The sequence below is a fragment of the Malania oleifera genome, chromosome 10, assembly GCF_029873635.1.
Source record: "Malania oleifera isolate guangnan ecotype guangnan chromosome 10, ASM2987363v1, whole genome shotgun sequence".
Taxonomy (NCBI): Eukaryota; Viridiplantae; Streptophyta; class Magnoliopsida; order Santalales; family Ximeniaceae; genus Malania; species Malania oleifera.
Window position 1 is genome coordinate 84108328 of NC_080426.1, and position 27988 is coordinate 84136315.

The 27988-nt window shown below is 36.7% G+C and overlaps 1 protein-coding gene across 4 annotated transcripts in view; it reads left to right on the plus strand.

Moving 5' to 3' along the window:
- Positions 1 to 355: 355 nt before the first annotated feature.
- LOC131166257 (choline monooxygenase, chloroplastic) overlaps positions 356 to 27988 on the plus strand; it is a 50085-nt gene continuing 22452 nt past the window's right edge. For 2 of the 4 annotated variants that reach the window (XM_058124621.1, XM_058124620.1), the window contains exons 1-3: positions 365 to 1087; positions 1327 to 1372; positions 1512 to 1647. In XM_058124621.1, coding sequence (XP_057980604.1) covers positions 796 to 1087; positions 1327 to 1372; positions 1512 to 1647 — 474 coding nt within the window. In that variant the 5' untranslated portion in view covers positions 365 to 795. Of the gene's footprint in view, positions 1088 to 1326; positions 1373 to 1511; positions 1648 to 27988 lie in introns of all 4 variants that reach the window. The other 2 variants (XM_058124619.1, XM_058124622.1) reach the window with 2 other exon arrangements.

A 27988-nucleotide genomic window follows, 5' to 3' on the forward strand; every position in this document is an offset into this window, starting at 1 on the left:
TGTTGTCTTCATTTTGGTCATATTAAGTATATATAGCTTTTATTTAGCTTGAATATGATCAAAATCAAATGTGCATTAGTTATAAGATAATCGTGTAACTATCATTGCTTAATATGTTTGATCACAATTTATAAACCAACCTTTTAGATTTTCTTCCCACAGGAGCTCCGTCAGAATAGATGGTAATTTTCATGTAAATAAAAGAAACTTTAAGATAAGAAATCAAGATGGATCCATTCGATAAAAACTTATCGAATAACTTGGACCAAAAATTTTATCATAAACTAGAATAAAGAACGGCTACAACAAAGACTCCAACTATAGCTTAAGAATGAAATAAAACCATAAATTAAACAAATTTTATCACAAAAAACCAAAGGATTGAATGAAGAACAACTTGCCGGAACTTCAATTTGGAATGAAAGTGCTAAGCCCTAGCTTTGGTTTGGTTCCATCATTAACTTCTCGACTGCAATTTGATTTCATTAATTTAGTAGATTTTTGAGGAGGTACAATGGGAGAGATGGGTGCGTGCGTCGGGGAGAGTAGAGATCCTTCAACTTCAAGGCCACTTTGATTTTCACTTTAGAAGAGAACAAGCATTCTCTCTATATTTTTAATAAAATTACTATTGAAAATTAATCTTCTAAGAGAATTGATAGATGAGAATTGAATTAAAATGTTAGAATTGGCATTCTCACTTGTACATTGATCGCTGTCCGCGAAGTAGAAGTAGGAACGTACGAGTTGAAAGGAGACGTTTGCAAGGAAACGGGCTGCAATGCGGAGCCAGCAATGGCGACAATGCTCAAACCAGTCTTTCTCCACCATCTAGAAGCCCTGCAAATACAATTCAAGAAGACCACAATCCAAACCCCTAATTCTCCTCGTCGCCGTCGATCCGTAATCGCCTCTTGCTCGGATCCGTTGGATGCGTCTTCAGTGGAAGCTCAAAGGCTGGTCCAGCAATTCAACCCCAAAGTCCCTGTACAAGAAGCCCTAACTCCTCCCAGTTCTTGGTACACCCGCCCTTCGTTTCTCTCCTTGGAGCTCGACCGCGTCTTCTACAGAGGCTGGCAGGTCGTTGGTTAGTAGAAAAAATTACGGCTTCTCCTCCTCCGTTTCGCCTTTTGAAATTTTCAGCGGCGTAATTCTTGTGATTTCATTCTTCTTTTCATTTCCCCTCCGTTTTCACGGCTGCCGAACGCCTTCTTGGGGAAACAATTACATGTATTTATGTATGGGCGCATAACAGTTGTTCTGGTAATCGATGCATTTGCTTTGTCGTGAATGATTCTCAGCTCTTTCCTTATTGTTGTTTCTCAGGTTGCACTGAACAGATAAACAATCCTCGTGATTTTTTCACTGGCAGGTACGGTTAACGGATCCTGATCACGTCACCTCTCGCTAACACCAGAATATGAAAACTCTTGCACTGCATTTTCTTCTCCTTTCGTTGTTTCCAGGATCCTATCCTTGTTCGAAGATGGCTAATAAGATGTCTGCAACAGATTAGGAAATGTAGAGTTTGTCGTATGTCGAGATGATAATGGAGATGTGTGCGCATTTCACAATGTTTGTCGCCATCACGCTTCTCTTCTTGCATCTGGAAGTGGGCAAAAATCTTGCTTTGTATGCCCTTATCATGTGAGTTAACATGGATTCCTTACATAGCCTAATAGTATTTAAATATATATGTTCTCTAGATTTTTTTGATTTTTTTCTGTTCGTTGGTTGTGATCGTAAAATGAGGAGAAAGTAAAAAAAAAAAGAAGAAACATTTGCCAGGCAGGCGTCAGCTTCAATATATTAGATTTCTTCACATTGAAACTTTGGGTTAAAATTGATTGTGCTAACAGGAGCGAAGCAACACAGTTCAACAGCATTGTTAGGATGACAAGAATATGTTTTGAATAATAGAGGAGAAGAAGATGAGTAGATGAAAGGACGTTGAAGAAGAAAAAGAAGAAGAAAATAGAAATTGAAGAATGCATGAGATACTAGGAGAGATGAGAGATAGGAATCAATTCAGTTGACAAGTTCCAGATTACATTCTTCCTTTCCGTAATATTATTTATAATGCCCTAGAGAACAATCTAATTAAAAACGGATTTAACTACAAATCTAACCAATTCAATTAATTGATGTGACAACTAACAGAATCAGTTACAATTAATTGGTAATGAAAGGACATCAACTAAGTATTATTTGTTGGCCTAACAAGACTTAATCTCGTTTGATAATGACAAACTAAGGAATCTAGTTGTGCTATCAAGTGTACTTACAGGTATTATAGCTTACAAGCACAATGAATGATGTAAAGCCATGAAAAACACAAGTAAAATGAAGAATGACTATTGAAGAAGAGTCTGGATGATGATAAAGCTTAAAGACATGACTTAGATAGTATTCTATGTTTATTGTAATATAAGTCTCATATAAGTACTTCTCAAATTAGTATTTGTTTATGAATCTCTTAGGATTAGTCATTGGACCTAGAGACCTGTTTAACAACTTGGAAAATGTCTTTACAAAGTCCAAATATCTTTTCAAAAGGATACAAATGAGTTTTGGGATCAAAAATAAAAAGAACATTGAATTTCAGGATGTTCGGGCGTTTCTTATGCTCAGTCAACCGAATGCAAGAATCTGAACAAACTGGTCTGGCATCAGACAATTTGGGCTACCGAACCTATGGTTCAGTCAACCGAATGGCTACTGCCATTGTTAAAGTCCAGACAATGTTGGTTTGGGCGCCCGAACTAAGAGTTCAGTCGACCAAACGGGTTCAGGAGACCGAACTGAGAGTTCAGTCAACTAAACGGGTTTAGGCGACCGAACCTAGAGTTTAGTCGACCGAAAAGCTACTGCCTGTTTCGAAATTCATATTTTTAATTGGTTCGGGCGACCGAACTCCTAGTTCAGTCGATTGAAGCGCGTGACATATTTTGCAAACAATGTGATATCTTTCTGATTTTGAATATGTTGTTACCAAAACTTGCACAAATGGTCAAAATTCAAACCTAGCTATAAAAGGCTAACCCTAATTGTGTTAGGGCAACCATATAGCAAGAAAACACTTTGATTTTAGATTGCAAATCTGCTGTGCGCCGTTTCCCCTTGCTGAAACTATTTTATGGTTTTATCCTTCAAAGTTCTAAGCTTTCAAACCCAGAAAACCTAACCAATATCTTGAGCTTCGTAACAAATATTCTTTTGAGAGTATTAAAGTGTTTTTACATGTACAAATATGCTCTATTGAGAGAGTTTTTCCTTGTACAAATCAGCTATTGATTTATTTGTCAACTGACGGTTTGGGTGTGAATCGTTGACAAGCAAGAGGGTTGTTTTTGCTTGAGAGGTGTCTCTGCCTACTGAAGGAGAGAGGTGCTCCACCTATTGAACGGAGGGTTTAGTGAAAATCCTCATAGCAAATTGCTTGAGGCAAGGACATAGGCACGGTTTCCGAACCTTGTCAAAAATATCGGTGTCACTCTTTCCCTTATCTTTTTACTTTCAAGTGCATATATATTGAAATTTATCTACTGTGAATGATTTATTTTGATTTGGGAATGCTATGAATGTTTAACTTTGAGTTGTGGATGCCGTAAATGATTTGAATACCTATTCTGATCAAACTCTGCTGTAGCTATGGATTTAAACTTGATTTAATCTGCTGGAATTGCACTATATTGGTTTATTAATTATTCAAATACTAGCATAAATTTGTGTGGTTGAACATATTGTTATCAATATTAATCTGCTGAAAATATTGTAAATCTTGTGATTTGGTTTCATATTTAGGAATATCAAAATTGGTATAGTTGTTTGCTGAAAATAGTTTTGTGGTGATTAGAGTATTTAGATCACTCGTGAAAAACAAATAGTTTAAACTTCCGCATTAAATTTTAAAATACCCAATTCACCCCCCTCTTGGGATTACACCTTAACTTTCATTATTCTTTTTAGGTCATATGGTCATAACGTTGCCTTCCCTTCCAAACTATCCTTGTCCTCATGACTCTGTCAACAGTTATTGATCTCCACTTTTGATGTTTATCTACTTAAAAACTTTCTCTAGGTTCAGTAGCATCAAAGAGATTAAATCCTGCAATCAACAAGCTTCAATCCTTGAATGATGCTAATAGGAAGCACATTCTGATGAAGTAATTTATGAAGAAAAAAACAAGTGTCCAAATATCTTTCCAAATATGGATCTGTCAAAACAGCTCCCATGTGGAAGAGGTGACAACTAACAAGTCTCTTGCCATATGGTGATATTTCTGCAGCATAGACATTTCTTAGAATGAAGAAACCAGTTTCCCAAATACCATTGTTGCACATTATTCTTATTCTTCTATTTTTGTGCATTCTTTTTTCTTTAAAAAGAAAAAAGAAAAAAAAGCCAAGGCTTACATCCCATTAAATGGGGTCGGCTACATGAATCTTTTTCTGCCAATTTATGTGAGGAGCCTCTTCTTATCGCATAAAAAAATCCTAAAGCTGAGGAAAACAATCATTATGCATGCAAGATAAATGTTGAAGCAACAGTGTTTAGTGGTGTGGAAAACAATTGGCAAGAACCCTGATGTTGAGGAAATGACAGCAGTTTTAACAAATGATAAGAATGACTACAAACGCAAGGGATGGTGAATCAGATAGCTTGTTGATGGTGGCGAGGAAGTTTTAATGTACATTCAAGGGACCATGTCTGACTTTAAAATATTTGCAGATTACTTGCAGTGAATGCGAGAAACTGGGAACAGCAGAAGATGCTGCAGTGGGTAAAGCATGATTAATGGTTTGTGGTATTTATTTTACTCTCATGTCTGCTGTTGTAGCTGTCTCCTCATTGATTTTGGCAGCTATGGCTGTTGCATGCCATGACAAGAGGGTATAGCAGGCAACGATCAGCCCAAGTCAGAGGGAAATCCTTTGAGACCGCATAAAGTAGGGAAAGAAGATTTTGTCTTTGTTATTGAGTATAATCCAGTTTTGGTGACAGCAAAGTCGTTCTATGATGGATAGTGTTTGGTTTTTGCTATGTTGGGGAGATGTTTTCTAAGAATTAGGGTTTGGAGGGCGGACTATTGGAAGAAAATTAGATCCATGAAGATGGGGAAGTTTTGGAGTTGTTGGAATGGAAACTTTTATTTTTTCCCCATATTTGTATCTGGTGGGTCTAAAAGATATGGTTGGAATAGGTTTGTGCAAGAGTTTCAATTGTTGTTTTTGTCAGCTCAAGATTATAGGGAGAATAGCGAAAAGTTCTTTCGTGGAGTAAGGTTGTGGTGGTGGATTGAAAACAATGATGTGTGAGCTGTGGTGTAGTGGTGCAAGTGGAGCCACTTGTTAGTGCAGTACTGGCAGGCCAGGACCTTTGGATGTGGAGTACTGTGTTTGCCTCTGGAAGCAACTTGATTTCTGTGGGGTAGGTCATGGGGTGTAACTAAAATTCAGTGGGCTGGGATACTTGACTATTGTGTTGGACTTGAGCCAAATCTTGGGTGGTAAGGGCAAATTAATTTCTCTGGTGGGCCAATGGAGTTTTTTTGATGAAACATGTGTAATGTGGTGTTGATATGGCCTAAGATAAATTTTTGGGTGAGTGGGCCTCTGATCAATATGAATACGAGGGGGTCCACAATTGTAGAGGGAAAACTTCATAGAAAGAGTCTCTCTAAGACCAAGCATTTAATGGAATGGGGGATAGTAGTAATGGGCATGTTAAGCGTAAAAAAACTAGAAGCAAAAGAGTATCTATGTCTTGCTAATTGGAAGCTACACAGGTGGAGAAGAGGAGATTGATTGATTGTTCTTGTATAGCACAAAGAAATTCTACAAAAGGATTTTTAAATGATTATTCAAATGGTTCATATGGGCTCCATCCTTGGTCGTACTATTTTTATTGTTTAGATTGCTTTTATGGATGCTCAGTTAGTTGCTAATGAGGTGGTGGAGGATTATAGAAAGAAGGCGGCTTATGGTAAAGTTATTTGGGAATTCTTGGATAGAGTGCTTTGTAGGGAATGTTTTGGAGATACGTGGAGAATTGGATAAGGTGGGTGTGATTACGTGTCAAATATTGCATGATTAGGTGTTTAAATGTGCTTATTGGTTATTGCAAATTAGATTAAATGCCCAAGTTATGCACATTATTTTAAATGGAGTTCAATTTATAACATTAGGTTTTTTATTCTAATTTTGCCCGTAAATTTACGTACACTTGTGTTTAATTATTGTAGGGCACTTTCGGGAATTAAAGGTGAAACAAAAATGCAAAAGGTGAAGGCCCCATGCAATTTAAAGCCATGCAATTGGAATGAAGATGAATTAAATGCAGCCCAAGCAATTGAATAAGCCATGCAATAATTGAATTCAACATTGCATGAAAGAGGGGCCCAATTCAATGCAAATGGAGGCTCATTCGAAAAAGAAAAGAGAAGGCCGTGAGGAGCTGTTTTTTAGGAGAATGGGCAGCAGTTTTTATTGTGTAAAACTTGCGTGGGCCATGCAAGTGGCTGGTCCAAAAGAAGACAAAAGCTGCTGCCTCATGCGCAGCTAAAAACATGGGGCAGCCATAGGGTTAAGTGAGGAGAGGCTGGGTGCATAATGAAAAGGAGAAGGGGCTGTGCATAAGAAGGGAGATGCTGTGGAGAGATATGGAGAGTGGGGTTGCTGTGCGCATAAACAATAGGAGAGAGCAGCAGCATTGAGAAGGGAATTTTTTTGGTTTTCTTTTGGGGGACAGCAGTTGCTTAGCTTTATTGGAGGGACAGCGGCTGCTGGGCGCAGAAGGGAAAGGAGGACAGCAGCTTCCTCTTTCCTTCTCTCCTTTTCTCCATTTGTTTCTTTCTTTTTAATGCCCATTTTAATTCATTGTTTTGAATATTTTATTGTTGGATTGAGTTGCTCCTTTATTTATATTGTCATGCACTTTATTGTTTTGAATGATTCATGGTTGGATTAATTTGTTCCTTTAGTTTTAGTATCCATTTAGCTTATTGTTTTGAATGATTTATGGTTGGATTAATTTGTTTTTTTATTTTTAGTATCCATTTAATTTATTGTTTTTGAATGAGTTATTGTTGGGTTAATTTGTTGCATTTGTTTTTGTGTAATTTGCTGATTTGATTTGTGTTTCTGAGCTGTTTTACAACTCAAGGAGATTAGAACCTAGTTCAATTTCGAGTTGCACACAAGGTGTTTGAAAAAATGCCCCTTAGAGCATAAGCATTATACTTTGCCATTTATTATTGGAAATAGGTGGAGTAGATGATGTTGATGATTATGGTTTAGCTCCTTGAGCAAAGATAACCATAATTCATTCAACACGTCCTCAAATTCCTCTAATTTAGGGACAAGAGTAATGTTAGTGCCAAGGACATCAAAGCATAATTCCTAAACTTGTTATGTAGCTATGTTCCACTTCTCATTTGGGTTTATAAACACGCTGCATTTAAAATTCCTTTTGTTCATTGAGTACACATTTTATCAATCTCATACAAAAGAAGAACGAACCATTTTTGGGTTATGCCCAAAAACCCTGTTTCACTGTAAATAACATTTTAATTAGTTGTAGTATTTAATTCTCATTTATTTTTATAATAGTTAAATTTGGAACTTAAACATACCGTTCCCTATGGAAATGACTTAGGGATTTCCCTAATACTACTTGGTGACACTCTTATACTTGGGAGTTATTCTCCAAGGTTTTTAAAGTGAGTCAAGTTTTTGAGGTGGAAGAGAAGTTACTTCTCTATTTGCATGCTTTCGACATATGTTGGTCTACTTTGGGGAAATGCTGGTATTGAGCTCAAAGCATACTAAATTCCTTATTATTAAATTTTACATGTTGGAAATTTACCCCTCTCCAAAGTGTTCAGAGTAGTCGTCATTTTGTTAAGTGTGCCTATGATTTCACTGATAGTCTGAGAATTCAAAGTGTTGGTTATATTTTGGCTTGCCATAAATTGCTGAAAGATGGCAGCCATATGAGCAACTAAATCATCCAGTGATTTCTTAGGAGGTTGAAAAGGTTATTGATATTGAGCCACAGGGAATTGCTGAAAAGCTCCCTGAGGAGGTGCAGCTGGCTGGCTTGATTGTATTGTATCATTTCTCCATGAAAAATTAGGGTGATTCCGACATGCTGGAGTGTAAGTATTTGAGATTGGTGGATTCTGAGGTCGACCCACCCAGCTTACATTCTGAGGCTGCTTTGTATCATTCTCCTGATACATCGGCAACGTAGGACATTCCAACATTTTATGACTTGTGTTAGTACATAGACCACAAACATCCTGAGCTTTATTTACTGCCTTCACTTTTTCCATCTCCATAACATCCAATCTTCTTGTGATTGCAGCCAGATGTGCTTGAACAATAATGTCATCCTTCAGTCATATCGCCCTTCACTAGGTATTGCTCTCAATGGTTGAGCTGCAATTGGTTTTCTGTCAATCCTAGTAGTTCACTGCTGAGCGTTTTCAGCTAAATAATCAAGAAAACCAAGTGCCTCATTAGGATCCATATTGAAGAAATCCCCTATACACATTGTATGGGCAAATTGCTTCGATTCAGGGGTCAAAACAGTGTAGAAATAATTCACCAATCGCCATGACTTGAACCCATGATGAGGACACATGCTGACCAGTTCTTTAAATCTTTCCCAGCTTGCATGAAATGTCTCATCAGCTCTTTGCATGAATTGACTGATTTATTCCTGCAAAGATTGAGTTCTTTGTAAGGGAAAAAACTTATACAAAAATTCTTTTTGCATGTCAGACTAGCTAGCAATAGGATTTGACCTAAGAGAATTACACCACGCCTTAGCCTTGTCTTTCAATGAAAAAGAAAAAGAAAAAACGCAATCTAATCATCTCATTAGTAACAACCCTATTCATGAATGTAGTACAAGCAAGTTCAAAATCAGTTAAGTGCTGATATGGATTTTTAGACTCCATCCCATGAAACTGAGGTATCACGAACATCATTCCATGCTTAATGTTAAAATTTTGTGCATTCTCAGGCAATATGATGTAAGATGGTCATGTGGTTAGTGTGGGCTGCAGATAATCCTTAAGTGTCCTAGGAACTTGTTCAGCCTTGTTATCAAACATAAAAAGGATTTTCTAAATCAGCCTCATAATCAAAATTAAGGCTAGAATCCAATTCAACACTCGACACACTATTACTTGGACTATGATGCACGCGATACAATCTATTTGTGTCATCCCTAGCCCACGACATCAAACATGAGTGCCAAAAATATAAAATGCTTCAAAACAACTAAGGCAGAATAAATTGCAATAAAGAATAAAAACAAGAAACTAATAACACTAATGATGAAAATGAGCAAGTGAACAGTACAAAATTTAAACAAAGAAAACTAAATAAAGGAATGAAAAAGTAGATAATAGGAAAATTTCAAACTAAGATAACTGCTCCCCGGCAATGGCGCCAAAAACTTGACTCAGTCTAAAAACCTTAGAGAATAACTCCCATGTATAAGAGTGTCACCAAGTAGTATTAGGGAAGTCCCTAAGTCATTTTCACAGGAAACAATATGTTTAAATTCCAAATTTAGCTATTATAAAAAATAAAGGAGAATTAAACACTACGACCAATTAAAATGTTATTTACAGTGAAACGGGGTTTTTGGGCATAGCCCAAAAATGGTTCGTTCTTTTTTTGTATGAGATTGATAAATGTGCACTCAATGAACTAAAGGAATTTTAAATGCAGCATGTTTATATAACCAAGTGAGAAGGGAAACATAGTTATATAACAAGTTTAGGAATTATGCTCCGAGGTTCTTAGCACTAACATTACTCTTGTCCCTAAATTAGAGGAATTTGAGGACGTGTTGAATGAATTATGGCTATCTTTGCTCAAGGAGCTAAATCATAATCATCAACATTATCTAATCCAACTATTTCCAACTAAATGGCAAAGTATAATGTTTATGCTCTAAGGGGCATTTTTTCAAACACTTTGTGTGCACCTTGAAATTGAACTAGGTTCTAATCTCCTTGAGTTGTAAAACAGCCCATAAACACAAATCAAATCAGCAAATTACACAAAAACAAGTGCAACAAATTAACCGAACAATAACTTATTAAAAAACAATAAACTAAATGGATACTAAAAGTAAAGGAACAAATTAATCCAACCTTAAATCATTCCAAATAATAAACTAAATGGATACTAAAACTAAAGGAACAAATTAATCCAACCATGAATCATTCAAAACAATAAAGTGCATGACAATAAAAATAAAGGAGCAACTCAATCTAACAATAAAGTATACAAAACAATGAATTAAAGTGGGCATTAAAAATAAAGAAATAAAAGGAGAGAAGGAGAGAGGAAGCTGCTGTCCTCCTTTTCCTTCTGCGCCTAGCAGCCTCCCAATAAAGCCAAGCAGCTGCTGTTCCTCAAAAGAAAACCTAAAAAATTCCCTTCTCAAGGCTGCTGTTCTCTCCTATCGTTTATTCGCACAGCAACCCCAGTCTCCATATCTCTCCACGGCTTCTCCCTTCTTATGCATGGCCCCTTCTCCTTTTCATTATGCGCCCAACCTCTCCTCTCACTTAACCCTACAGCTGCCCTATGTTTTTAGCTGCGCATGGGGCAGCAGCTTTTGTCCTCTTTTGGGCCAGCCACTTGCATGGCCCATGCAAGTTTTACGCAATAAAAACTGCTGCCCATTCTCCTAAAAAACTGCTCCTCAAGGTCTTTATCTAATGCTTATTTTTCAGTGATAATCAATAGGCAACTTAAAGAGTGGTTTAGTAGGCAACTTAAAGAGTGGTTTAGGTCATCTAGGGTGGTGAGGCAAGGGGATCCTCTATCCCCATTTTTGTTTGCCCTTCTGGTGGATTTGTTGAGTAGGATGATAGATAGGGTTGTGGCTTGGGGTTTGTCCATTTTGAACATCTTTAAAAATAAGTACTTATTATGACAAATGCTTAAATTTAAGCACTTTTGTCAATGAGTGGTGTTTGCTTTACTCTTAAGTGAATACTTATTTCAAAAAATGTACTTTCCATATTACTTTTTTTTCGGAAAATAAATATTTTTTGAAAAAGCATTTTTATGAAAAAAGTACTTATTTGAAAAAAATGCTTAAAATAAGAAATATAGACTAGTGGGAGGAAGATATGAGAAGTGTATCTTTGAAGAAGGAATTGGAGGAGGTGATTTTCAAGGAAATGAGAAGTTGGAGGTAGAAGACAAAGTTTAAATGGATCAGAGATGGTGATTGTAATTCTAGATATTTTTTCATAGGATCACTACTGGGAAAAGAAGGAAAAAATTTGATCAAGGAGTTAGAAGTGGATAGGGGGGTCATTATATCTGATAAGAGTCAAATTGCTTCTGAAGTCACTGAGTTTTATTCTAATTTGTATTTTGAGGAGTATGATAGTAGACCTATGGTTGAAGGATTAGAGTGGGACCCTTTGTCTAGTGAGGAGGTGGTTTGGTTGGATAGAACTTTCGAGGAAGAGGAAGTGAGGGCCACAATTTTTGGATGGAGAAGGATAAAGCTCTAGGATCTAACTGTTTTAATATGGCTTTCTTCCAAGATTGTTGGAAGGTGGATTAAGGATGATTTGCATAAGGTCTTTAATGAATTTTATAGGAATGGGGTTTTAAGCAAGAGTATCAATTCCACTTTCATAACTCTAGTGCCGAAGAAAAATAAATCTATTGAGACTTCGACTTTAGGACTATTAGCTTAGTTTCTAGTGTTTATTAAATCATTAGTAAACTGTTAGCTAATAGGCTAACTACGGTGCTTGATAGGACTATTTCTAAGACTTAGAGTGCATTTTTTTTGGGGGGGGGGGGGGGCGGCAAATTGTGGATGCCATTCTTGTTGCTAATGAGGTTGTGGAGGATATTTGGAAAAGGAAGAAGTAGGGAACTACCTTTAAGTTGGATTTTGAGAAAGCTTATGATAGAGTGAGCTGGAGGTTCTTGGATAAAAGTTTTGTGTGGAAGGGGTTTGGTGAGAGATGATGTGTTGGATTAGAGGCTGTTTGCATAATGTGAATTACTCGGTTTTAGTGAATGGCGAGTCTAAATCTTTGTTTAAGGCTACGAGAGTGATTCGGCAAGGTGACCCTTTTTCCCTGTTTCTATTTGTTTTAATGGTTGATTCTTTGAGTAGGTTGGTGGATAGGGTAGTGGAGAGGGGGTCAGGGTCTCGCACCTTCAGTATGCCAATGATACTGCATATTTTTTATTTTTTTTAGAGGACTATAAACCATCCATTAAGAATATTTTGGGTCTCCTTCAATTTTTCAAGAAGGTTTTTGGGCTTAAGATTAATATAGGAAAGAGCGATATCGCGACTATCAATATGTTTGTTGAGAGTGTTAGGGAGCTATCTATGGAGGTGGGGTGTATTGTTTTGGATTGGCCGCTGTCCTATCTTGGGGTTCCTTTGGGGGCTAACCCTAGATCTAGCTTTTGGGATCTTGTTGTGGGAAGGGTTTCTAAGAGACTAGATTGGTGGAAAGACACTTTTTTTCTCTTGGTGGTAGAATTATGCTAGTCCAGGCTTGTATTTCTAGTATCCTTTTATATTTTCTTTCGATTTTCAAGATTTAGCATGGGTTGCTAATAAGATTGAGAAGATTATAAGGGATTTGTTGTGGTCGGGGGTATTCGGGATCATTTGGTAAGTTGGGGAGAGGTGGCTACGTCTAAATAGGGGGTGGTTTGGGTATTGGAAATATAGCGTCTAAAGTCACAGCTCTTTTGGCTAAATGGCTTTGGTAGTTTCTGCTAGAGAATTCCTCCCTGTGGCATTTGGTTGTTAAAAGCAAATCCAAGCATTTGGTTTTTAAAAGCAAGTATGGATTAGACGAGAATGGATGGGATACTAATTTGAGATTTAGATGTTCTTCGGAGAGTCCGTGGAAAGCTGTCTCTCAGAGTTATCCCCTCTTCGTTCCCTCCTAGTGGGAAGAGGTAGTAATATCCGTTTTTGGAGAATGTAGTCTTGTACACCTCTTTTCCATGCCTTTTTCGCCTGAGCTCAGGGCAGGATGGGTCCATTTCTTCTTCCATTGTTGATTCAGGTGGTTCTTTGTCTTCTTGGGATTTCCACTTTCGTAGATTGTTAAATGATAAGGAGATGGTAGAGCTATCCTCTCTGCTAGTCTTGCTGAATAACTGTTGTTTTTCTTTATAGGAGGATAGGCAGTCTTCGATGCTGGATCCTTCAGGGGTTTATTTGTGAAAATTTTTGTGATTTTTTGAATAGGTCTAATTTATCTTTTCCTCTCTATAGTTCCATTTGGAAGGCCAAAGTCCCCTTTAAAATTACTTCTCTTATTTGGTTGGTTGCTCGTAATAGAATTAATACCAATAACTTGCTGCAGGTTAGGAGACCTTTGAAGGCTATATCTCCAGACAATTGTGTTCTCTGCTTTAATTGTCCAGAATCTTCATTGCATTTGTTCATTCATTGGACTATGCTTGGAGTGTTTGGACTTTGGAATAAGTTATTTGGTTTTTTAGGCGAATGTTGGGTGAGTTCTAAGATAGTGGAGGATTTTTTGGCAGTGTCTTTTGCTGAATTTGGCAGGAAAAAGGAAAGGATAGCGCTTTCGAAACGTGTTTTTTTTGCAGTCTTTTGGGGGTTGTGGATGGAGCATTATGCATGCATTTTTCTAGGGAAGAAGTCGTCTCAGTTGCTTGTTAGGAAAAGATACATTATTTGGTTTCTCTTTGGTGTGTGGGAGAGAAGGGAGTTTTGAAGGGCTGAGCTTTTCTGATATTCAGCTTGATTGGCATTATGTATGGAGTGTTAATTTGTGCTGGTTTTTCTCTCTTCTGTTTTTCAGTCTTTAGGTTGTTTCTTCGTGTTTTTTTAATCTGGATTTTCCAGATTTTGTTAATGAGATGTCTTATTCTCCTAGCTGTGTATTCTTATTCTATTAATGGATTCTTCTTTTATTATAAAAAAAAAGAAATGCCAAACCACTTTTAGAAAAGTACTTTTCTAGGTAATACTTTTTTCCAGAAAAGTACTTTCTATAAGTGGTTCCAAATGATCTCTAAGGTGGGAAGAATGGAGGTGGTAATTTCACATCTACAATTTGAAGATAATACCATTATTTTGTTTAGATGATTTTGTGGAGTCTTTTGTAAACATCCTCACTATCTTACATATTTTTGAGAGGGTATCTGGTCTTAGTATTAATTTGGGAAGAGTGGTGTTGGGGTGGTTAATCTTTGCTGTGTGAGGGTTTTGGACATGACCTCCTTAGCTGGGTGTGGCATTCTAGAATGGTCTGTCTTATTTTGGAATCCCTTTGGGAGGAAAATCTCGCTTGCTTAAGGTAGCCAAGCAGTTCGATCATGGATGGGTGGAAAGGTGCATTATTCTCTTGGGCAGAATTACTCTTATTACAAATAGTAGTTCTTCCATCCCTCAGTACATTTTATATCTTTTTGGTAATCTAGGAGGGGTAGCTCAAAAGCTTGAGAGGTTACAAGAATTTTTGTTGGTTAGTGCAGGTAAGGGAAGAGATCATTTGGTTAACTGGGAGGTGGTTTGTTGGTTGAAAGGAGAGATGGTTGGGTCTTGGTCATTTGATGTCTAGAAACGCTGCTCTTATTGGTTAAATGGTTGTGGCAGTTTCCTTTGGAGGCAAATTCTCTTTGGCACAAAGTTATAAAAAGTAGTTGGATACCAATGTTAGTTTGTGGTGTTCTTTGGAGAGTCCATGGAAATCTATTTCTCAGATTTATCCCTTGTTCAGTCACATTAATTTTGTTGTGGGGAGGGGTGCTCATATTCATTTTTGGAAATATTTATTGTTGGGGAATGATGTTCTATCCACATCTTTCCTCCCCTCTCCTGATTGAGCTCAGGGCAAGATAGTATGATTTTTTTTTGGTGCTCGACTATGGTAGCCCTCTGGTTTCTCGGAACTTTCATTTTAAAAGTTCTTTAAATGATGGAGAGATGATGGAACTTTCCTCCTTGTTGTCTTGAATAATTGTCATCTTTCTTTAGATAGGGATACTCAGTCTTGGGCTTTGGATCTTTCGGGGGTTTATTCTTGTATATATACATATATATGTATATATATATATTTTTTTTGAGTTTTTGATCCATTCCAACTCCTGTTTTCCTTTGTTTTCATGTATTTGGAAGGCCAAAGCTCCCCCAAAAATTAAGGCTTTCCTTTGGCTGACTGTGCTTAATAGAATCAAGATTAATAATCTGTTGCAAACTAGGAGACCTTTGAAGGCCTCGTCTCCAGATGTTTGTGTGCTTTGTTATTTGAATTCGGAGGCGGCTCCACATTTGTTCTTACACTGTCATTTTGCTTGGAGCATCTAGAATAATTTATTTGGCATGTTGGGAGATGTTTGGGTTTGTCCACCGACGGTGTATGGAATGTTGGCTATCTCTTTTGAGGGCGTTGGAAGGAAAAGGGATAGGACTGCCATTTGGAAATGTAGAATATTTGCAGTGCTGTCGGGTTAATGGTTGGAGCGAAATGCACGGATGTTTTCAGGGATATAATTGAGCAGGCAGCTGGTTTGGGAGAAGATTTATTATTTTGTTTCTCTATGGTGCATTGGCTCTGGTTGTTTAAAGGGAGCAAGCTTTTCAGAAATTCAGCGAGATTGTAGAAATTTTTTGCTTTGATATTTCAAAGTATTTTTTCTGTGTTTTTAGTTTCTTTATTTCTTTATTTTTTTTATGGTTGTTTCTAGAATTTTGACAGGAGATGTCTTATTCTCGTATTTGTAAATTTCTTCTCTTTCTAATGAAATCTCTCCTTTTGTTATAAGAGAAAGTATTAAAAGTTAATTTGGCTGATAAGAAAATGAGTGGGATGCCAATTTTGGTTTTAGAGGTTCTTTAGAGAGCCCTTGGAGATTCATTTTGCAGCTTTACCCTTTCTTTTTTTAACAAAGTTTCAGTTGTGAAGATGTAATCATATTTGGTTTTTTGAAGATTGTTGGATGTGTGTGTGTTTTGGGGAGGGGGCATTGTTTTGTTCCTTTGCTCAATTGTATTGTCTTTCTTGCCAAAACTATGTGATTTTCTCCTTTCTTTTTCTTAGAGTCTTCATTTTAGAAGGGATTTGAATGACACAGTTGAAAGAGCTTTCTTCTTTGCTCTGGAGGTTAGTTATATCCCTAGCAAGAGTGATGGTAGAATTTGGAGTTTGGGATTGTGGGATTATTTGTGTAAGTTTGGTCCAGGCTGATGCGTGTTTTTCTCTTCATTGGAGCATATAGGAGGCTAAAGTCCCTTCTAAGATTAAGGTTTTTGTTTCACTGGTGGCCCATAATAGAGCTAACACAAAAAAATTTGCTGCGAAGTAGGAGACCTTCTAAAGCCTTGTCTCCAGATCATAAGTGGGAGTAGGTTTGAGGATTTTTCTTATTTGTTTCTACATCGTTCATTTGCATGGGGATTGTGGAATACACTATTTTGAATTCTTGGCAAAGTGCGAGTATGTCTGGAGCTGGTAGAGGAGCTCTTGAGTGTTCCTTTTTCTGGTTTTGAGAAGGGTGAGGATGCTGAGAAGCTGTAGAGTTTTGCCCTTTGTCCTGTTTTGTGAGGAATTTGTTTAGAAAGTAGTGCTAGAATATTTTCTAGAGTGAGTCTGTCAGTTGATCTTCTTTGGGACAGGGTGCAGTATTTGGCTCCTCGTTGGGCTTATAGCGCAGGGCAGCAGGCTGTTTTAAGGGCCGTTGTTTCAGGATGTTAAATGAGAGTGGGTGCCATTATTAAGATGATGCCGGCTTTTATTTTTTCTCCTTTTATGTTCAAAGACTTCTTGTTCTCTTTTTCTATATTTGCTTCTCCTTGCTAGCTTCAACATATTAAAAAAAAAAATAGTCCCGAAATCATTCATTGGTGGCAAGTAGTTATGGGAATATGGACAGAAAAAGCGAAATCTTGGTGAAGAGTCTTGTCGCAATTTGTTAGGGGACTGACTATAGATGCAGTGTTGTGAAGGAAATAATGGTGGAGATTGATGTGTGGGTTACTGGTAAGGATTTTGAAAAGGTCGAGTGTACCAAGATTTATATTTGTCGAGCAGCAACACAATCTGGGTTTGAGAAGAATTTTACTGTTGGCAATCAAAAAAACTTAGATGTAAAAGTTTGAAAAAACAAAAGTTCGGATGGTGCTTATTGTATTGAGGAAACTTCAAATGGTTTAGAGGAAGGTTCATGTAAGAAGGGTAGTAAGGTTGATAATCTCAAGAAAAAAATGAAACAGGGTAATGTGTTTGATGATGAGAGTGATTTTGAAAGCAATTTTGTTTGTGGTGGAGGCTTGCTTAGTTACTATTGGATGGCTTTCATGAACAATATGGGTGTGCTTCAGATTCCTCCGATGTAGTTGGTAATATTTCCCATGTTTTAGCGAATTTGTTAAACATTTAAAGGGTTTCCTATTTTGAGGATGATGGAAATTATGGAATGGACAAAGAGCGGCAAATGAATGATGGGATTAGAGAAGTTATTTTGCCCACCCTGTCTCTCCTGCTGCGGAGATTAATGAGCATTTAAAAGCTCAACAACTTATGAGGAAGATGGGTTTATGGCTGTCCGATCCTGGAGATCAAGAAGCTAAATTTGATGGTGATAACTGATAAGTAAGGTGAAAAGGGGGCGATGATAGTTAGCAAATTTGCACTGTTCAATTAGTTACGATGGAAAGGGTAAAAAAGAGGTTTTCTTATTTTTCTTTTGGTAAATTTTTCTTTGTTTGTCTTTTGTTTTTGGATTTAAAAAAGAACAAAAAAATAAATAAAAAGAAGAAAAACTGACAATAATCAACCAAGAAAGCTCCTCTTTAAACCCTTCCCACTGTAATTCACTGAATACTTCAAATTAGCTAATTCCCTCTCCTTTTCCCTGTAGTTTTACCATCATCTCACTGAATTTTGTTTCCTCCACAATCATAAAATTGTAAATCCAAATTATCTAACAAATTCGGAGCTTGAAGATCCTTTCCAAAAGTCTCCTTGAGTGGGAAAAACACCCGAGATGTCATCTTCTTTGAAACCAAATCATCATTCTCAAAAATGCTAATCCCCTCCAAGCCTTTCATTGGAAGTTGCAGCGCAACATTAAATCCCCAAGCATATCTGATGAATCAGAAACATACCCATGCTGTTCTGAATCTTGTCCAAAAGCAAACCTACATTAGAATCAAAATTAAAGTCAACACCATCATTGCCCAAGACATGCCCACAAATTTTTTAGTTTCCTTGAAGAAACTGACCCTCTTCCTTGTATCCCCCTTTTGAACAATTAGCTTTTTTACTATACTTAAAACTTCCTCTTGAATATCTTCTACAACTTCTTTTGTTATCTCACCACAACTTTTACCTCATCTCAACACCCATCTGCAGTGCTTTTTTCGACGAGCGTAAACTTTTTGATCTCTGAACTCATCAAAATTAGCTTCATTGCTAGTAGATTTTTCCCCAAAACAGCAGTATTCCTTTGAATTTCATCCTCACAAGAATTTTGTTCTTTAGAATCCTCCCTTTATCATCCATTGCCGAAGTCCTATTACTGGTTATTTTAGTTATTTAGTATTACTTCTATGCATTATTGCGCGAGTATGTTAGTAAGGGTAATATAGTCATTATGTAATTGGCATATATTATAAACAGTGTGAACCATAGCTCTATATTCTGACTCAACACTTGACCTTGCCACCACATTTTGTTTCTTACTCTTCCAAGAAAACCAAATTGTCACCAACCAAGATACAGTTCCTAGTGGTGGATCTCGTATCGAAAGGCGATCTAGCACAATCTGCATCTGTATATCCATGGATATAAGTGTGACCCTGGTCACAATATAAAAGACCTCTCCTAGGTGCATCTTTGAGATATTTCAAGAAGCGAATTACTGCGTTCCAATGACTTGTCCTTAGAGAATCTAGAAATTGACTCACAACACTTGTTGCAAAAGATATATCTGACCGAGTAACTATGAGATAATTCAGCTTTCCAACAAGTCTCCGATATTGTCCTGGATTAGGTAGCAAATCACCTATCCGACATTAACTTGCTGTTAGATCGGTTTAGGTCCCAACAATCCAGTTTCATCCAACGATTCAAGAACATCCTTCCTCTGTGACACAATAGTTTTGATACGAGAGTTAGATACTTTTGTACCCAAAAAGTATTTCAATAGACCCAAATCTTTGGGCTGAAACTTAGTCTATAGAAAAAGTTTGAGACTCTGAATACCTTTATCATCATCACTTGTAATAACAGTGTCATCCGGATAAACAACAAGAAGGATCCTACCCAATGAATATGATGATAAAACGCAGAATGATCCACAACACACCGTCGAAGACCAAGTTCAAGTACTACAATATTGAAACGACCAAACCATGCTTTAGGAGACTGTTTTAAACCATATAAAGCCTTCTTGAGCCGACAGACTAAGCTTGACTCTCCCTAAGCAACAAACTTAGGTGGTTGCTCCATATAAACCTCCTTCTTAAGGTCACCATGCAAGAAGACATTTTCCACATCTAGTTGATGCAGAGGCTAGTGACAAGTAGTAGCCAAGGAGATGAACAAACGTACTAATGTAAGTTTGGCAATTGGAGAAAAAATATCAGAATAATCCAGACCATACACTTGAGTGTATCCCTTAGCAACAAGGCTGGCCTTTAGACGGGCCACAAAACCATTAGGGTTGACTTTCACAGTGCAAAATCAGTGACAACCAACCACAGACTTGTCAAGAGGAAGAGGTACCAAGTCCCAAGTACCATTGACATGGACAACGATCATCTCTTCAACCATAGCAACCCTCCACCTACAATGGGCTAAGGCTTCCAAAATAGATTTAGGAAGGGTAGTAGATGATAGAGTAGTAACAAAACAATAATAGGAGGGTGATAAGGAATCATAAGAAACATAATTGGAAATGGGGTGTTGAGTACATGTGCGTTTACCATTCTGAACAAGAATACGAGGATCAACATCATGGGAAGTATGATCATCAGACGAGGAAACCAAAGGCGTGGTAGTAGAAGCTAGAGGAGACACTCTTCCTTGGAGTCACCATCGTGAATATGCCTGCAAATTAAGATGATCAAGACGATGAGAAGGACTCAAACTACATGGAGACTCAGATTGTTGGTTGGGCAAGGACAGCAACGTAGAATTTGGAAGATTAGGCAAAGGAAGAGACTCATTGAGATTAGAAGTGCTCAATGACTGGGTGTAGTAAGGTGTAGACTCGAAGAAGGTAGCATCGGTAGAAACAAAGGAGCGATGTAGCACATGACTATAACAACGATATCCCTTTTGAGTATATGAGTAGCCCAGAAAGACACTTTTTATAGCATGAGGACTCAACTTATCCACCCTAGGAGTTAGTTGATGAACAAAGGACACACACCCAAATATATGAGGAAGAAAAGAAAATAAAAGTGAATTAGGAAAGGGAATGGAGTAGGGAATTTTACCATGAAGAACAGAGGATGACATTTTGTTGATCAGATAACAAGCAGTAAGTACTGCATCACTCACTTTAGGTACAACATTTGATAAAAGTATGGTGCAAGTGATTTCAAGAAGATGTCAATTTTTTTGCTCTGCAACCCCATTTTTTTGAGGAGTGTGGGCGCAAGATAATTGATGAACAATACCAAACTGAGTCATATAAATAGTGAATTGTGCACTGAAAAACTCTTTAGCATTATCACTTCGAAGTATTTGAACTGGAATACCAAATTGAGTCTTTGTTTCAGAATAAAAGGGACAAAATACATGAAATAACTCAGAACGATCCTTTATTTAATATAACCAAGTCATTCTTGAATAATATCCACAAAGGTTACACAATGATAGAAACCCAACTTGGACACAACCCTACTAGGACCCCTGCCATATGAATGAACTAACATAAAAGGGCTTGCAGCCCATTATTGACTTAGGAAGCTAAAGAAACACGATGGTGTTTTCCCAATTGACAAGACTCATAATCGGGACTAGACACAGAGTTGAAACTAGGAACAAGACATTTTAACTTTTCCAATGAAGGATGACCCAGACGACAATGAATTTGGAAAGGTGTGGCAGTAGTAGTGCAGACGGTATAAGGAGATAGTAGCTCCAAGTGATAAGAGTCCACTAGCTTCACGTCGTCCGCCATTTGTCGTCCTTGTCTTCAAATCTTGAATAACCATAGAATCAGGGAAGAATGTCACTGAACAATTCATGGATTTAGTAATTTTGCTAATGGACATAAGATTGAAAGGAAATTTGGGAATATATAAAACCAAAGGAAGAGAAATAGAGAAGTGGGATTTACAATCCCAATTCCTTTGACTGCAGTTGTCGATCCATCAGCAAGAGTAACACAAGGTAAATTTGCAAGATATTGAAGAGTGGATAAAAAGCTATATATACCTATGATATGGTCAGTAGCAGTGAAGTCTATAACCCAAGGACTAGAACGAGAAGTACTGGATGACAGACATACTGTGTGATTACCTGTTTGGGCAAGAGATGCAATGGAAAGAGAGGCTTGTTGTGACACTTGATATTGCTAGAACTTGGAATACACTTCCTCTGACATAGATACAGTATGTTGCCCCCCACTCGACCCCAAAGGTGAGGAGTCGGTGGTGGCTGCGTTAGTCGCCCCCAAAGGTGAAGCTAGTGGTGGCTGCATTGGCAACACGGGAAGGACTGTTGTAAAGATTCCAACTTTGCTCAATAGTATGATTATTTCGTACACAATGAGTGCACTTTCGTGGAGTACCTTTCCCTTGTCCGTCTCTACCACTATGACCACTCGAACCACCGCAATAACTTTTGTGGTTGTTTGGTAGAGAACTAGAATCACCCTATGTAAGAAAGATTGTTCTCTTAGAGCCAGATGCTAGAGTATGAGAATGCGTGCTAAGGGAAGCATAAAGCACACGAGAATGAACATCAGCAAATGATGGCAACTTGGCAATACTGAGTATCTAGCACTGAACTGCCTCAAACTCGGGTCTCAAACCTGCTAGAACATGAAGAACAGTCATCTGCTCCCTCTGCTTCTACATCTCACAAATGTCGGCAGTTATAGGTTACGCGACATTAAGCTCCTCATGAATAGGCCTCATCTCTCAAAAATCATCTATAATGCTCCTATCTTCTTGTTGTAATTGAAAGTACTCTTAGGATAAATCATACGTGCATGTAATGTTACTGAGTATAGAAGTTTGACATAATCCCAAATCTCCTTGCACGTATCTATATTCATACACATCCGTGCAATCCGTGACTCCAATAAATTCCATAAAAGGGAAACAATCAAGGCATCTTCTTTAACCCACACGTCTTTTCTCTTATCATCTGAAGAATCATATTGGAGTAAGTGGTTAGATTTCCCTAATCTTGCTAAATAAATCCGAACAGCTTTAGACCATTGAACATAGTTCTTTCCATCCAAATTTTGGGTTGTTATTTGTGGCAGCAATGCAGGAAACACATTTTTGGGATTAATAGATTGCATCCGCAGCACTCACAAATCAGCAACCACACCAAAAACAAGAACAACAATCAATAATCGGGACAATCACAAACTATGTGAAGCATCGACACAACTACAAACGATGTGAAGCATCAACACAATTACGGATGAGGTGAACAACTCACGACGGATATAGCACTGCCACAGCCTCACAACTAAACATACGAACGCTGCCACAACACCAAAAAATCTCACAAAGAAGTCTTCACAAACCCTGCATAGAAATTAATGGAATATCGTGAGTGCATGGTAAAAAAAGGTTGAATTTTTGAGCAAAAAAGTGGCCTAACAGCTTGATACTATAGTCTAAAGAAGGAATTAGAGCATGAAAGAGGGAAAAAAAAAAAGAAAAAAAGTGGTTGGAACTTCACTCACGTGTCAACGTGTGGGGTCGGCCCTGCTAGCATTTGGCCGGTGTGTGGGGACGCGTGTGGTGTCCTCCGGCGATGGGTTTTGTGGGGTGGGTTGTCAGGGGGCTCTATTTATGGGTGTATGGTTGGTTTTTGAAATAATATGGGATGGAGGTGGATCTGAAGAACAATCGTGGGAATGATGTTTTCTAGCGATGGCTAACGGGAATAGGGTTTAAGTTGAATCACGCTTTGATACCATGTTAAGATTTGATTAAAATGAATGACCTAATTTGAAGATAGGTCTCCCCCTCGATTTATAATACAAATTAAATACATTTGAATGACAATAATACCCCTTACGAACTCTCACTAATTAAAACACTAACACGCTCAATAATAATACTAAAAGACATATATAACCTCTAATGACATATATTGTAATGCTAGGGTTTGCAAATCAATTGGGATTTCTATTTAATGTGTTATGATTCCCAAATCAATTGGGATTTCTATTTAATATTATGATTCCCAAGTCAATTGGGATTTCTAATTAATGTGTTAGGTTTCCCAAATCAATTGGGTTTTCTAATTAATGTTATGATTCCCAAATGAATTAGGGTTTCTTTTAATGTATTAGGAGTTCAAAATCAATTAATATGGAGTCCATAAAGGATTTGGATTGGAATTTTTCACATACCTAATAGGAGTAGGTAGGGGTGTATAAAAATTACTAAAAAAAATAGAAAACTAGATTGAAACCGAACTGTATTGGTTTTTTGATTGCTTTTTCAATTTTAGTTTTTGATTTTTTAAAAATAAATTTTCAATTGTTTTTTTGATAAACAAAGAAATTTATTAGAAGAGATAAGAATGTATACAACAACAATAATAATAGAACCAAGCTTTAAGTACCATTATGTGGGGTCGGCTATATGAATCATTTTCCACCAATTTATGTGATCATGAATCATTTCTGTTGACAAATTCACGGCTATTAAATCCTTACTATTTCATTCCAAGTTATTTTAGGTTTACCCCTACCTCTTCTACTGCTTCCCATAGTAACTAATTCACTCTTCCTCAATGGCGTACTATGTGGCCTATGTTGCAAGTGTCCAAACCATCTGAGTTGTCCCTCTCTTATCTTATCTTTTATAGGAGCTACACCTAACTTATCGCGAATATGTTCATTCCTTAATTTATCTTTCAATGTTATACCACTTATCCATCTAAGCATTCTCATCTCGATAGCTTTTACTTTTTGGATATTCTGTTTCGTCACCGCCCAATATTCTAATCCATATCGCATAGTTGGTCTTATATCCGTCTTATAAAACTTCCCTTTCAATTTTAAGGGTATTTTATGATCACAAAGTACACTTGAAGAACTTCTCCATTTTACTCAACCTGCTTTAACTTTATACATTACATCATCTTCAATTTCTTCTTCAGCTTGCATGATAGATCCAAGTTATCAAAATCTACAAGTGCTATTTATTTCTTCTTCATCAAGTTTAACTTCGTCTCCAACATTCCTCCTACCATTATTGAAATTACATTTCATATATTCTGTCTTATTTCTACTTATCCTAAAGCCTCTAGATTCCAAAGCTTCTCTCCATAATTCTAATTCAGCCTCTACTCCGCCCCTAATTTCATCAATCAATACAATATTATCTGCAAACAACATACACTATTGAACCTCATTTTGAATGCTCTTAGTCAGTTGGTCCATCACTAAAGCAAAAAGATAAGGGCTTAAAGTAGATCTTTGATGTACACCAATGGTGATTGAAAATTCTCTAGTTTCTCCATCTATAGTCCTTATACTAGTCATTACTCCATCGTACATATCCTTAATGACATTAGTATACCTACTATATACACCATTTTTTTTTCTAAAACTCACCATAGAACTTCCCTAGGTACTCTATCATATGCTTTCTTTAAGTCAATAAATACCATATGCAATTTCCTCTTCTTTTCCCTAAACTTTTTCATTAATCTTCTTAAAAGTTATATAGCTTTTGTGGTAGATCTCCCAAGCATAAAACCAAAATTGATTTTCTGAGACCGTCATTTCTAACCTTAATCTTTGTTCAACTACCTTTTCCCACAGTTTCATCGTATGACTCATAAGTTTAATTCCACGATAGTTATTATAATTTTGATTATCTCCTTTATTATTGTATATAGGTATTAAAGTGTTTTTCTTCCATTCATCAGACATTTTCGTAGCTTTTATAGTTGTGTTATTAAATTCGTTAACCATATAATTCCGCTATCACCTAAGCATTTCCAAACTTCAAATAGGATGTTATCAGGTCTTATAGCTTTTCCATTTTTCATCTTTTTTAGTGCAAACTTAATTTCGTAAACTCTAATTTTGTGAATAAATCTCATATTTTTAGTTTTTTTCTTCATTTGCCAATTCTAAGTTTAACCCTTTTTTTTGATTTTCATTAAACAACTTACTAAAGTAACTTCGCTGTCTTTTTTTATGTCTTCGTCCTTAACCAAGACAATACCATCCTCACTTTTTATACATTTTACATTTCCTAAGTTATTACTCTTCCTTTCTTTAGCTTTAGTAAGTTTAAATATATCTCTTTCCCCTTCTTTTGTATCTAATCTATCATACAAACTATTAAATGATTTGTGTTTAGTTTCACTAACGGTCTTTTTTGCATATTTTCTCGTCTCTTTATACTTTTCAAAGCTATCCATGTTTCTACATTTTGCCACATTTTATACCAAATTCTTTTTATCTTTACGGATTTTTGGATACCTTTATCCCACCACCAACTTTCTTTGCTATTCATGAATCTTCCCCTAGATTCACCTAAAATCTTCTTTACTATCTTTTTAATAGAGCTAGCCAATCTACTCCAAAGAGTATTTGTATCTATCCCATCCTCTATAGTCTAATCCCCATCTTTGATCATTTATCTTTAAATTTTATTATATTTTCTCCCTTCAGGTTCCACCACCTAGTTCTCTTACAATGGTTTATTTTATCCTTTTTCTTCAATTTTTTAATACATATATCTAACAATAAGACTCTATGTTGTGTGGTTAGACTTTCACCTGGAATAACTTTACAATCGTTGCATGATAAACGATCTAGCCTCCTAGTTAAAAAAAATCTATTTGACTTGTATTTTGTCCACTTTTTTAGGTTATTAAGTGTTCTTCTCTCTTCTTAAAGTAAGTATTCATTATAATAATAATCATATGACATAGCGAAGTTTAAGATCATCTCTCCAGGCTCATTTTTGTCTCCATATCTATATCCTCTATGTATCTTCTCATAACTTTATTATCCCTTCCAACATGTCCATTCAGTTCTCCTCCTATTAATATTTTCTCAGCCCTTGGTATGTCTTGTGTAATACTATCCATATCTTCCCAAAATTATCTCTTAAGATTTTTTGCTAAGCCTACTTAAGGAGCATAAGTACTAATGATATCTATTATCTCTTAGCCTAATACCATTTTGATTTTCATAATTCTATCCCCTACTTTGTTTACATCAACAACGCTATCTTTTAAGTTTTTGTTTACAATAATTCCTACTCCATTCTTATGTTTTTCTTTTCCAGTGTACCAAAGTTTAAATCCTGATTTATCAATTTCTCTAGCCCACTTTGTTTTTTGAAAGCAAATTATATTAATTTTTCTTCTAATCATTGTGTCCACAATTTCCATACTTTTACTCGTGTCCCTATATTCCAAGTTTCTAATCTAATCCTAGTTTCCTGAACTAGCTTCATTACCTTCTCACGTACAGAATGATGCAGGAACCCTCACATATTTTACACCGTACCCAGGCGTGGACACGACACATCGCTTCAGAGTGATGACATAGTCCACTTTTCGCTACACCCGGGTGGTACGAGTGCAACGCATCGCTTGTAAAGGACTTTCCAACAAATATTCGGTAAGGATTCATATCATAGTGATTTGACAAATTTTATGCTGGTTGTCAGCTACCTAACACAACCCTTTTCCTTTACTCGGGCTTGGGATTGGTTGTGTGTGAAAAAGATTAGAACATTAAGTGCATCATAGGTAGAGTTGAGACAAGAATGTATAACAGACATTGTGTCTGTTCGGGCGATCGGCCCTAAGACCTGGCGATCGAACCTCTTGAGTTCTTTAATTTTAACGGCGGTAATTAGGGTTAAAAACTCAATTAAATATTTTTAAAATCCTTAATTTGTCCCTCAACGGTTATTTTTGGATAGACTCTATTACCCTGTCATTTGGAGAGATTAGATAGAGATTAACATTTCAATTAGCAAAAATTTTCTCTGTGTTGGAATTTGTGTGATCCCAAGAGGGGGGTGAATTGGGTTTTAAAACATTTTGGCTAAATTAAGCGTTTCGCCGATTCACCACAAATCATATCCCATCCAATATACACGTGTGTATGTAAAATAATAAAACGATAAATGAAGACACACACGTGTGCAACATATCTTATTTAAATCAAATGTGTGTATACAAATAATTATGACATCAAATAAACATTCATACACATGCTGAAATTAAAGTGCAGGAATTTAAATAAGATAGAGATAGAGTGACACACAGATTTGTTATCGAGGTTCGGCCAAACCAGCCTATGTCCCCACCTTGGGCATACCTCCCAAGTATTCCACTATCTCTACTCACTTAAACGGGCGGAGTAGAAGCCGTTTACATCCTCTCCTTATGGGGTGAGAAAAGCCCCAACTCAATTACAAGACTGAATCCAACTTGTCTCACTTACGGGATTAAGACTCCCCAGTTCAAATTCCGGGCTGAACCCAATCAGTTTCATTTACGGGGCTGAGACTCCCCAGTTCAATTAATGGGATAAACCCAACCAATACAATGAAAACATTTTTATATATAATAATGCTTATGAAAATACAAGTTAAAATGTATATGTTTAAGCTCAAATAAATGCACTCTCTAATATGATATGAAATAATGCTCAATAGAAAAATGGTGCTTTTCTAAATAATATTTTTGAAATCTTTGAACAAAATATATATAATGAATATTTCAAAGATTTAACCTAA